At 43.0% G+C, this 13541-nt stretch overlaps 1 protein-coding gene across 1 annotated transcript in view; it reads left to right on the top strand.

The window, feature by feature from the left end:
- LOC121348962 overlaps positions 1–976 on the top strand; it is a 1332-nt gene extending 356 nt beyond the window's left edge. The window contains exon 2 of the mRNA XM_041458989.1: positions 53–976. Coding sequence (XP_041314923.1) covers positions 53–523 — 471 coding nt within the window. The 3' untranslated portion in view covers positions 524–976. The remainder of the gene's footprint in view (positions 1–52) is intronic.
- The last annotated feature ends 12565 nt before the right edge of the window (positions 977–13541 follow it).

Genomic DNA, 13541 nt, shown 5'->3' with positions numbered 1-13541 from the left:
CGCCCGCCGCCGCCGCTTTTGTGGGGCGGCGCGGGCCCGGGCGCGGGAGCAGGTGCCCGGCAGCCGCCCGCACCGCACCGCACCGCACCGCGTAGGTAGGAGCGCCGGGGCGCGGAGGCTCCGCGCGGGGCTGAGGCAGGGCAGGGCTCGAGAACTCCCGTGGAGCAGCTCGGACAGGGGCGTCGGGCAAAGCCGGGCCGAGGGCCACTGGGGCGGAGCGGGGCCGCGGCTTTCCGCGGTGCAGCTGGGCCAGGCGGGCTGGAAGGGAGCGGGCTGCCGGCGGGGCAAAGGCCTGCCGCCGCCTCCCTGCAGCCAGAGCATCACCGGCTGTGACCCCGCGCCCCTCCGCCGGAGAGCGCACCGAGGGATGGGATGGCACGGGTCCCCCTTTCAGCAGTGTCAGGCTCCGCTGTCTTCTTCAGCCGCCTCGTTCGCATCCCGGGGAGGAACTAACCGCAAGGGTTCCGGGGAAGAAGCTCCGACAACGTTTAGAGCCTTTGTGGCCGGCAGAGCGCCCCGCTGACAGGGCCAGTCCCGCCGGGCCGGGACTCCGTGCCCTGCCCCGCCGTGGGACAGCCCGGAGCGCGGGTTTAGGGTCCTCGTTGTTTCCTAAAGTGCAAAGATTGCTTTGTCTCCGTGAACGTCTGACCTGTGTTCGTTCTGGATGTGCTGTCAAAAAATCATCGCCCGGGATTGTAAATGAAGAGATTACAAACAAACGACTGGAACAGAGTTATTTTCTAACTGGCAGCTCTGTTTACAAAATTAAACTTCAGAGATAAAAACTTTTATGGAGTCTGTAGCATCTTCTCTGAGAAATTGGATGTCATCCAAAACTGGTCTCCAGTGCAAATCATTATAAATGTTGGTAAATGTTTTACTTTATTTTATTGTGATGTTCCAATTGTTTGATTCGTAAGTTTGAGGTTTGGGATCTCTCTCTCTGAAAACTGCCGTAAATAAAACTTTATTCATATAGCTGCCCTGCTCAGTTAAATGAGTGTCTGTAAAGTTGTTGAGCCAGTCTGTGAAGTATCAGCCTGCCCCTGGGTTGGTACTGGCTGGCTGGAGGGGACGGCATGTAGCGGGGACCAATGGCATCAGGAGCCTCCCGGGGGGGGTCAAAATACCCCGCGCGTTAGATGTTCAGCAGCGAAGCAGTCTGGAAACCAGTGTAGTGGCAAGATGATTACAGGGGAAGAACAGTGGTGAGAAAGGAATTGGGGAGATAATAAAATAGAAACAAAACTCCTCCTGAGAAGTAGAAAGTGAGTGGGCGGAGCCACAGCCTGTTAGAAGGTGTGTTATGTTTTACTTCAAGACACGAGCTTAAGATTTACAATGTATTGTTGCTGCTGACAGTCTTAACTGAGTCTGAAATCAGAATCAGAAACTTTAAAATAAAATTTATATTTCTAAGGGGTACTAATAAGGCTAAACCGAATAAAAATTAGTGAAAATGAGCATTTTGCATTCTTGTCATTTTGGGGAAATAACTTGGGGAAATGGAAACGGAAGGAGCATGACACTGCCCTTTTAATTTTTTTGAGTATTTGACTCAAAGAAACATACATGTCCTTTCAACACACGATTCATAAATCAATTCTCTTGTGCTCTAGAGCTCTTTAAGTGCAGCTTGTGGATTTGAGTCCAGGAGGGTCTGCCAGAGCTGGAAGTTGTTTGGTGTGGTGACCCCTTGGCAGGAGGCTGGGTGGGCCTCCTACCGCCAAGCTCCTTGACTCCTCCAATGACTCGGTGGATGGGGTTAGCAGAAAGAACAGGGGCACCTGGAAAAATGAACAAATTTGTCACTTTACCTCACACCTGAGGTGGGCAGGCAGACAAGGGGGTGCCAGGATTCCTGTGCCAGACACCCTCGTTGTCAGTGTCTTTCATTCCTGCACACTTGACTAGCACTGTAGCACCCAGCTTCTGCAGCTCTGGTGTAATAAACTAACACCTGCCATGCAAATTAGACCTGACTTCATTTTCATTAAATGTCGCATGCACTGCTAGGCAGTTGTGTTGATTCTCTCTGTGCTGACAACAATCTCTGACTCGTACTGGGCACAAAGAAGAGGGGCTCAGCAGGAGGGTGTAGGGACTGATACATAAGCACGTGGCATAATTAGTGATGTGTGGCAAAGAGCTCCCCATCTAGGAGTGGAAATTTGCAAATCCAGATGCTTACAGAGGGCCAGGGACTGTTACCCCATCTAATTACAAGCTGCATTGTTAGTCAGTGTCATTGAGATCCAAGAGGACAATGGTCATTGAGATACACTGGAAATGGTGTCAAGTTATTAACAAGCTGCAATAAATGTGTAGGTGGTAGTCTGAAATAGACATACTTGTCAAGCAGAGTTCTTTCATGTTTGCTTATAAGAAAAAACTGTTGTGGATGTGGTAAAAATATGTGAACTGTCGATTGTGTGGTAACTTGCCCTGACCTCAATACTGCCAGATTGACTGCAGACAATGAGTTTGTAGAATTCCCCTAATGTCTCACCCAAGGTTAAAGAAACAAACAAAAAAAACCCCAAACAAACATCTTGGAAATAATCTGGAGGGGAAGAAAATAATTGAATGATCCTCGTTAAGTCCCTGAAGCACCACTTCAGGACTGGTTACTATCCTGCTCAGATCACGAGAGGGTTGCTTATTTTGTACCAGAAAAAGAAAATAACCATTTTCTTACCTCTTACAGGAGCAAAGCTTAAAGCTCATAGGTACTGAACTTTTATATGTAGAAACCAAAATATAGTTTAGCCAATAAGCAGCAGCAGCATTACCTGCCCTCCATTGCAGTGTCAGTGAGCCTTAATCCTATTTTAGGAAAATCATCCTTAAAACTCAGTCTTACTACACATCTTACTTCAGCTTCACTCATAAAGAAAGTCTCTAAGCATAAGCTTCTCTGAAAACAGGTACAGAGAAATCTACTGGAAACCTTTATATTTCCTTTAAGAGAACAATTTAGCAAGAGTCTAGCTTGCTGTGTATAAATTCACCTTTTCACAGACTATTTCCCTTTTGATTTAATTCTTCTTGAATAAGAAATGCAAGGTCTGGTCCATAACTGGATAACTTATATGAAATGCAGTTTGTTCACAATTCTGAAAATGCAGTTTGTTCACTGCTGTATTAGTTTATGAACTATAAGCAGCAAAAAGCAATTCAGGGGTTTATATATGCCCATATAAACTTAAGGTACTTGTCTTCCCAAGCATCTGCTGGGATTCTGTACAAAGTCTGAAGATGTATGAAAATAAGATTTACAGTGAAACAGCTCTTGCTGATCCATACTGTGCTCTATCTAGAACCATCTGATTTGCTGTTGTAAGAGAGGTTTGCATGTATTTATGGTGATTTGCTTATGGTGTCACCTTCAGCTTCCACAGCAAGCAATTAAGGTATCTCAGGAGCAGGCTGAGTTCACTGAAAGAGTGCACAGCAGGAGCAGATGCACTGCTAGGGTGCCATCCAGCAGAATTATCTGTAATGCTCCACACTGTAGAATAAAAAAGGCCCAGGACTTGTCGTGCCACTTGCCTGTGCAGGCCATATTCAGCAGAAAAAATACATTAAATGGCACAGACAGGTTTGGGGCCAGGGGAGAGCAGCACCAGGCCAGGGATGGACACCACAGAGTGCCTGTGCTTTCTGAGGCGTGTGCCTGACAACAGCCAGGTGATCATTTGTGTGTATTCCTGTCTCAACCTTCTGTAATTTTATTTGATCAAATGAAACTAGGTTGTTTCCCAACATTAATAGTGCACCTTTTTTTCTATAGAAAAATAGTTCTGATTTTTACTTTTAGATATTGCTTCTGGCTAGAGAATATCAAACAATATAAGCTTAGTGTTTTCCCTGTGCCTTCATGTGTTTTGTAATGTTAAAAAAAAATTGATGAAATGTTGAAAGAAAAATTCAACTCTTGCAGTTCACATTTTTGGCAAATCTGAGTCTCAGGAGCGGGAATTTTTGGTGGATACAGGTAGTTACAAACAGAAGGTCAAAGGGGAAAGAGTTACACAGTCTTAACCAAGTGGGAATTGCAGCAGTAAATTAATGTCAAATTATCTACCTTGAAGGATCCTTGGGCTACACAGGCCCTATACTGGGGTTGTATATTTTGAAGAGCAACACAGCTTATTAAGATAACTTAATAATAAATTCCATCTGCTGAATTTTACTGCCTGCCTGCAATACAGTATTTGACTTCTGATCTCACATATATATTACACAGAGAAACTTTTAAAATGGGAAAGAATATTAACTCACTGCTAAGGGCATTTGAAAACCCCATCCCTGAGACAAATATTAAACATTCTGGTGTATACAATCATAAATGTCCATGTGTAGAATAGCACTATCAAGCTTTTTTTTTAAGTAACATTGGATTTCAGTCTTACCTTGAGATGTCTGTTTTACAGCTACATTTACTTATGGCATGCACAGCAACAGATCTCTCTTGCTGTATTGACTGATGATGTGAGATAATTTATTACTTACATGGAATATCAGCAGATTTTCTTTCAGGTACAAAAATTTCCTAAGTGAGTGATGATGCCAAGGTCAGGAGCTCGATTTGGTTTTTTTTGTCATGGACTTCTGTTGAAACAAGTGCATTGTTACAAATGAATAACTCAAACTGGAAATTAGTTGCCATTCAGATAGGTAATTCTATTTTAACAGGGCAAAATCCCAGCCCAAGCTGCCAGAGAACGCTCAGCTAAAGCCAGCACGGGCTGGAACAGCGTGTGTGCTCTCTGTAATTGTAAATGGGGCCACCTTGGTCATGCTGCCTCTTCAAACTTAAAAGAATTAAGACCAAAGCTGTCCAAATGTTAACTGAAACTCCTAATAATTAAGGGTTATTAGGGGCTGTTGGCTGGCTTTATTTTCTACTGCAGTGCACTTGTATTTGTGGATTCTATTTATACACAGAATTAAGAGCTCTGTTTGAACAGGTAATCCAATCTCCTCTGTGTAATTTAGCCAATGATTTTTTTTTTTCCTGGCCCTTAATTTTGGCTGTGTTTCATGATGTACGATGCAACTGCAATACTAAAAATAATCTCATTCAATATACCTTATCTGAAAGGATAAATCAGACCACCTTACAAATGCTGGGTAATATTCTGATTTTTTTTTTTTTTTTTTTTTTTTTAAATTACGAAGGAAGCCCCAGAGGTGTTGAGGGGAATTTTTCGTGTGCATCTTTCCCTCTAGTGGCTGCTCTTCTCAGGGAAAAGCAGCAAGAACAACACTTCTGCACTTCTGTATTGGGTACAAAGGGATGGCAGGATGGAGGGAAAGAGATGGGTAGACAAACTTTAGGTACCAGGAAATTAAAATTTCCTGGTGAGCCATATGAAGACAAAAATAAAACAACCATGAATTTGACTACATTTTCATGGAAAATGCAAAGTGTTCTTGAAATGGTATAATAATTTTGATCAGTTGCATGCAAAACCAGCTTCTCAGCCACTTCATAGTCTCCCATTAATCCTTTTTGTCAGTCAGTCATATTCCCAGTGCTTGCAGGACTCATGGAGTTGGAAAATATCTCAGTGACAGCCCATAGACCAGCTGTCCCTCATGTATCCATTCCACACCCTTTTCTCCTGTTTGCTAAATACTTTCTTCCTTTTGTCTGTCCTTTTGGCAGCATTAAACCCCCAGGCAATTGTCCATGTTCATTGTGTCCTTTGGGCTGTTTCTGCTCTGGGATTAGTGCCTATCACACACCCCAGCACCCCTTCCCAAATTGTGGGTGAAGGAATGAGTTGAAGCCATGAATCCACAACTGTTCAGAGGATGAGGTGGCTGAGACAGCACTGCAGAAACACAGCTGGCCCAGGCAGAAAACACGGCTGCAGGGGGACAACCACCACGTGGAATATTTCATTAGGACTTGTTTCTGGTCTGCATGCAGCAGTGAGTGCTCACAGGCAGTGAAGCCCATGCTCTGGTCACCTTTTTCAGGTGTTGAACCAGTGATTACGTGGAGGCTAAACACCTCAAATGGAGTAGGCAGAGGAAAAGAAACAAAAGACAGAGAAACAACTTGCTGTAACTTCATTCACAGCTCACATGGATGCCAGCCTGGGTTAGTTTCCAGTCCTTTAGCTGGAAACATCTTTATTCCTATTTATTCCTCTTTGCTTGCTTTCACCCCTTTTTTTTTCTTCCATTTTTGCTAGTTTTATAGGAGGGTTGTTCTCTCCAGCCAGACTCATTTATTCTGGCTCAGAACTGAATGGTTTAGGTCTTTGTAACCTACAGTAGCTGAGAGATTTCCTTACCCCTTGTCATTTACTGCTCTGACAGTCTACAATAACAAAGCTTGTTAGATACCTCCCCTTTTTCACTGCACATATTGAGCATATGTGGTACCTGGCTCAGAAACTATCCCAGGGCTACCCCAGGGTGCCTCCCAGGGCACACTTCCATCAGAAATCAAATCTGACAGGACTATCAGATCTAGGAGGTTAACTTGTAACCATAAGTCACAAACAATTAAAATCCTGAAATATTAGTATTTCGTTAAGGGCTTCTTCTGAGTAACTTATTTGCTATACAACCAGTTAAAAATCTCTATAGCCTTTCCCAGAAAAATTTAGACCAACCCATGGCTAAAAAAAAATTTAATAATAATGGATTACTTACAAGATCCTTGAATTTCTACTGGGACAGCTCTTCCTGCACATATTTTTCTTTAGGTTTGAATGGGAAAATGATTAGTAGTTATGTCTATCTTCAGCAAAAAAGCAAAATAATAAATTCTATCAAACACTGACTACAGCTACTTTTTATCATAAAATTTTACAAAGTCCCCACCAGTGAGCTCATTAGTGTAAATGATAGAACCTTATTTCAGGTTAAAGTCAGCAGTTTTCCTTAGCTACCAAGCAGCCTGTTTTCTTTTGTGACATGGTAATGGAGGGCCTTACTCCAGAGAGCAGGGAAAATTTCCTCTCTGTTCTTGCAGGGCAGTTGAGTAGGGCTGCTAAAAGCAGGCAGACTGAGTGGGGTTTCAGTACTGTCAGTATCCTTCTGGAAGCCTTTCTGAAAAGGAGCAGAGCCTTTGTAAGGGAGAGAAGTGCACACTGCACCCCAAGCTTGTTTGAGGAGCAGATCTCAAGGGACGATGGAAGAGAAAAGATGTTTCTAAAGAAAATAATAGATTCTCCCCATTCTACCATCCAAATTATGTGTGACATACAAGCACTACATGACATACACATTAGCATCCCAGGATACCACCTCTGTGCCTCACCACACACTGGTACCTCAGCAGAGCTGGTGACACTGCAGAGTCCTGCTGGCAACAGACACGGCTGGTGCAGGTCTCCTCCTCAATTTCCATGAGCACCTGCAGGGGCAGAGGTAAGAGGAAAGGGTTGAACTGTTAAAGACACTGGCAGCTACAGATAAAAATATTCAACTGAAAATGATTACTTCAGTGGCAAAGAGGGGAAAGAGTGGGCAAAAACCTTGAATACCAAGCAATTTCTCCTGATTTTCATCTGCAAACCCCTAGCTTGATAATTGTGGGTTGAACGTGTCAGCCAGCTCATGGACACTGTGCCATGCTGCTTACTGAACTCTGCTTTTCATGGACAGTGATCTCTGCCATCACAGGGCATCACAACAACTCTGCTGAAGCCGGTCAGGGCTAGGGCTGCATTGTTCAGGATGCTCTGGGTTTGTTCAGAGAGGGGGGAGCTGTCACTATGTCCAGCGCTCACCCGCTGCTTGCCGAGACCATAACACAGCACATTTCCGTCCCCTGAGCACTCGGGGTGTTTTAAGAGCTGACAGAGGCTCTGAAGGAGAGCCCAGCCGCCGGGGCCCGGTCCGGAGGGGCTGCGGCGGCGCTGGGAGCGCCGTGCCCGGGCCGCGGGGCCTCTGCCGCCAGCGGCCACGGCCACCCCACGGCCGAATCCGAGAGCTGCAGCCCGGAGAGCCTTTCTCGAGCGCTCCGAGAGCTCTCCAGCAGCGCCACAAACAAAATAACAAACTGGGGGATGCGGGCACGCGGACTTTGAAAGTTTGAGTTAGTAAAGGCTGGAGGAGCATAACTGTTTGTGCCATTGCTCTAGGAAACTCGCTATCCCTAGAGGCAAGAGAAATCTAGTTTAAAAAAGAAAAAAAAAAAATCCTGGAAGCAAACCACCTTGATTTGGAGAGAAAAGAATATATCTCACAGAAAACAAAATGTCTTTGACTAATTGGAGCAACATTGTTTAAATATTAAGCTGTGAAACAAAAAGTCACTATTAATTTCCCTGGGCTTAAGCAGTGAATTCTGACCTCTCAATTCTAGATTTCTAATTTTGCAGGCAGCTGGGCTTGTGGTACCCCGCACAACAGCATCCTTTTGTGTGCTGATTCCCTGTAAAGTTCCATCCAAAGCCTGTCAGACGGAGTCCATTTCTTCTTTCATCTTCTCTCAACCTTGAACTTCCCTCACCATCCATGGACTTGAGTGTTTTGTGTCATTTCTGGAACTGCAATTGTGCTCCAAGATTAGGGCAGAAAAAGAATAAAGAGAATTGTTTCACATGAGGAGGACTTTTATATTGCAGGGGTTTTCCAGGTTCACAGAGTACAGGGAAGTGCCTGTGGGCTGCAGTAAGCTCCAGGCCTGGTACAAGGCTCTGGGGAATGGGGAAGAGATTTTTTCTATTTGCTGAGCATTGCAACCACCCCCTCCATGACCAGTATGAAAGGTGTTTGGGATATGTAGGGAGAACTCGTCTTTCTCAAGGGCTAAATGATCTACTTGTTTTGGAAACTGCTGATATAGATGAACTTCTGAGGAGATACAAATTGCACTTCGTGTAATTGTCACTGCTACTTTGGCCAAATTCTTATTTACACTGAAGTAATTTTTGCATGTATATTAAATACAACAGTGATGGAAAGAATAGTTAATGAATATGGGTACCTAGTTCTTCATCAACACTGCCTCCACAGGTACATTTCATCCCCTGAAACAAAAAAATCCAAGTTAAGCCTGTCACAAATATCATATTTTCTTACATATTCCTTCCTCTAACTATACCCACCAGCAGATTGTCCATCAGTGCTGCAGGCAGCTTGTGACAAACTGCTGCTTCAGTAATTACTGGAGGTCTGTACCACATTTGTGATGCTGTTCACCAGAGGGGTTCAAACCTAGAAAGACAGACATCATCATTTTTCTTTTGAAGCCGAGACCAAGTCTGAGTCACTGGGCTGGCCACTGATCAGCAGATCAGCAGTGGCACCAAACATATTGTATTTATTGAATATATGAGGGAAACAATGAGAGGTAGGATGGTAACAGCAGCGATACAAAGGGAGCGAGACAGCACCGGATAAGGAATCCAGTCAGGTATTGGCCAGCCACCAGCATGAGCATATTTATAACAAAGATCATTTGAGGGTCATAATCAGGACATAAAGGGAATTTGCTTTGTTTGCACATCATCATCACCATTGTTCAGCACATTTTTAAGGTACAAAAAACGCACATGTATTTTCCAAGGTTTTAATTAAAAGTACATTTTTCTTTTTGCACATAATTTCTTTATCATTTTTGCATCTCAAGTAAGCTGGGAGTTCTTCATTTAGGTTATGTAAAATACCTACCTACAGAGAAACCTGGCTGCACTGAATGACTCTGCACCATACCATTTTCTTCCAGGGTCAGCAAAAATCTTCAAGGCTGAAGTGTTAAAATTGTGTTGCATTGCATTTACGCATTGCCTCCCCTCTATCCACAGAAACTCACCTCACTTGCCTCAGTCCTTTTGCATCCTAGGGCTTATTTACAAATTGGCAGTAAAGGGCTGTAGTCTCTTTGACAGTTTGCAATTAATTGCACACAATCTGTTTAGGTTTCAGGATGCACTGTTCATAAATGATGATATATTCCAAAAGGCAGTCCAATCGGCTGCTTTGCATATTGCATATATTTTTCATATTTCTGAGACAGGACATATGCAAAATCATTTTACTGTGGCACAAACACAGGCAAGATTATTTGGAAGAAAGGCCAGAGGTTCTATATCTAATTCTTTCACTCACCTGCTGCAGACTGTGGGTAAGTCATCTAATATTTCTCTGCCTTTCTTCTGCATCTGCACAAGGTTGTTTATTTTTCTAAGAGCTGGAATTCAGTGAATGAAACTGTAATTTATTATTATTAATATATTCCAATAAAATGGCATTGCAGTGCTCTAGCATTGCTTTGAAGTCTGTATTGAAGAGTATTAAAGAAAGAAAGAATTGGAAGAAAAGGTAGTTAAGTCCATCTGATATGCTTGCATGGAAATGCTATTTGTGGGATAACCTCCTCAGAACGTGAAACTGATAAAGGCACATGTGCTACATGGATCCCAGAGCCCTGACAAGCTTCTTCTCTTTTTACTCATCTTGAGTAGAGTGACATGAGTCATGTGTCCCAAACCACTAAAAGCAACTTTTACAACATAAAACATTTAATAAATGTGCCAGTAAATACCTCATATTGACATCACATCTCTCACCATTCTTACAATGAGCTCCTTTTCACTTTAATTTTTCTCTCTTTTCTCTGATCCTGCCTTCCTGTTGTGAATTATGGGCAGCTCTCACAAAAGCGACACACTTTAATGATACATGTAATATTGTAATTGAATCAAACTACTTTGTTTCCCCAAAAAGCTATTCTTTATTTGCTGGCAGGCTGCTTGTTTATCCTAACATGGTCAGCCACATCATGAAAGCCATCTTATCATAAAATAGCTATTGTAGAGGAAGCATTACTGGTTCTGTGCAGGGCTTTTTAGCAGTAATTATGTACAGCTTTTAGTAATTTTGAGAGTCACCCAAGCATCATTGATACAAACCATTTGCAGTGACATGCAATGATGCCTGTATAGTATTTTTACAAGCAAAATCAAATAAGACATTTTGGTGGTAACATGTAAATTAGCCTTGAGGCTTGCAATGCAATGCTCATCGAGTGTGTAACATTTAATTACAAGACCACTGAGCATGAGTGAGGTCCCCTGAGCTTTTCATCCCCACAACAGAAAGTTTCTCCCACTGAACTGATCATTTGAGTCCTCTCATCAGATGTGGAGAGAATTCACTGCTCTCTCAGCAGGCCAAACTGGCATTTAAGGGTCTGTTGTGTTTCAGGACCCTATTGGGTAAAGTACTTGATGGACCCACTGCTGCTTGAGATCCCTTGTTGAATCCCATCTGCCAGGAACTGAGAACTGCTGTTGACAAAAGTAGCAGGTCAGGAGGAAGAGTTTACAGGAATTTGATTTTAAAAATTGGTTGAAATTAATTGAATTAACTTCAATTGATGACAAGAATCAAATAGAAAACTAATTAGCCATTTCAAATTCCCAAAGTGATGCTGTTTTCCTGTAAGAGAGAAAACACTACTCAGTAGGTTTGCTGGAGATAGGAGTTTCATTTGCAGTGCCTATCTATTATGGCAAATATATTTGCTAACTTACTTGTTATAGACCACAATATAGACAATATTATGTGTCTATATTATGTGTTGTCCCAGTTCCTAGACACTGGAAAATGAGAAGCCTGAGGGACTTGCTGCCCTGCTGGATGTGGTAAGGGACAGCTATTCGTAATGTTCTGAAATGTCCTGGCTTCCCAACACTGAAGTGCTACCTTTTTTATGCAAATGGTAGCGGCAACAGCATGCTCAATCTTTGCTATTTCATGATTAGTGTTTTCATGTGCAATCAATAAATCCCCAGAGCCTCTCTCTGAAATGGCCACCTTGCTCAGCCTGTCCAGTAGGGAGGTCTATTTAGCAGCAGGTTTTCAGCAGACCAAAATGTGGAATCACTACCCTGAGAATAATCTGCCCACTTGTCCTTATGAAATAGTTGCATTTTTCCATGCAAGTTCTAACAGACTGAATGACTTTTCCAATATGTAAGGGTTTAGTGCCTTGTATGGAAATGTGTCAACTTCACAATTGCCAGCACATCTGAGAGGATCTCTCAAGGTCACTACTGGATGGACTGAAGAGATTCAATTAAACTTTAAGGTCCAGTCATGCAGATACAGAACACCCACCTAAGTGGTTACAAACTGCCTGCGAGCTACTACAATGTGTAGGTGAGGGGAGTCTGGGTAGGACATGGAGCTTTCCTCTCCTGAGCTCACTCCACACCCCTTCTGTTACTTGAGGCAGAAATGGGAGCCCTCTCTGCTGTGTGCATCCCTTGCCTAGGGAAGGGACAGTGACTCCAGCCTGTTTTCTCAGTTGTTCTTACCTGCTGCATGGTTTCAGCCCAGTGTGGGACAGCAACCCTCACCTCAGTCTGTCCCTTGGGCAGGGGAATCTGCATTCTGTCCCCAAAGTACCCCTCTCTGGTTGTAACTGTACCATGACACCATTTTTTCTTTTGAAAAGTAAATACAATAATATTGTTATTAATAATTTTAATAACAATTGCTCTTTAGGAAGGACTTAAAAGTTATTCACAATTAGTTTTTTTTTTTTTCTTTACTCCTTTAATGTAGTCACAAGAATACCACAATCTCCTCATGTCTCTTCTGATCCAGGATATATCTTTCTCATCCTGGCTTTCAAAGGGGAAGCCCTCAGCAAAGGGTACGAGGTCACATTTTCATTTTTAGCCTGGTTTCCTAAGGAAATGAGGGTCATGCCATTGCTGTCTGTCTGTCTGTTCTTATTTTTCTGTCATATTGCCTTACAGGAACTCTTGAGCCTGTCAGTCAACCCCAGTCAGAGTAAAAAAAAGCTTTGTAAGTCTCAAGAATAAATACATGCCTGTAAGACCTCATGGCCAGTTTTGGCTGGGGAGCAGAAGGACACACAAATTAGAGCTCTTGCTGAGCAAAGGTGAGGACAGCTCAGCCAGTGCCATCTGCTTGGCAGCAGCAATGGACAAACCAGGGCTGGCCACTCACCAGCACCAGGCTAAATTTGGACAAGGCAGGGCAGGAGCAGCTTCTTGGCTGGTGAGGATGCGATGGTGGATCCAGCTGCTCCCAGGAGTGGGAGGCTCCAGGAGCACAGGGCACCTCTCCCTCACAGGCACATCTCTAATTGTGTGCTTCACAGTGGTAATTACAAATCTGTCATCAAATTCTGCCTTCCCTGCCAAAATAGTCAGAGTGTTTTGCAGATTACACACAGTGATAGCATTCCTGTTCTAGAGAGATTATCATTTAGGGATATAAATTATAGTCATTCCTTAAACCTACTGTCTGTCTAAATTTTGATTTAGAGACTGGAATATAATTATATGGTATCAAAATCATCCAGAAAGTCTCAGATAGTGTCTAATCCAGCTTTTTATGTAGCTGAAGCAAAGCTATCACAGAGTTTAGTGATGCAGGATCAAACTTGGGCTGTATTTGTATTTGGTTAGTAGCACTTGACAGGTTAAAATAAACAGATTGTTTGTACATACTCCATATGAAGCAGCACTGTATGATATGAAAAAGCACTGAGAGAAATCCCCACAAAATAATTAAAAAACCAAACAACC

This window comes from Pyrgilauda ruficollis, unplaced genomic scaffold (assembly GCF_017590135.1).
Source record: "Pyrgilauda ruficollis isolate IOZ18807 unplaced genomic scaffold, ASM1759013v1 scaffold13, whole genome shotgun sequence".
NCBI lineage: Eukaryota > Metazoa > Chordata > Aves > Passeriformes > Passeridae > Pyrgilauda > Pyrgilauda ruficollis.
The sequence above is the reverse complement of the archived record's forward strand: the minus strand, read 5'-3'. Positions and strand labels throughout refer to the sequence as shown.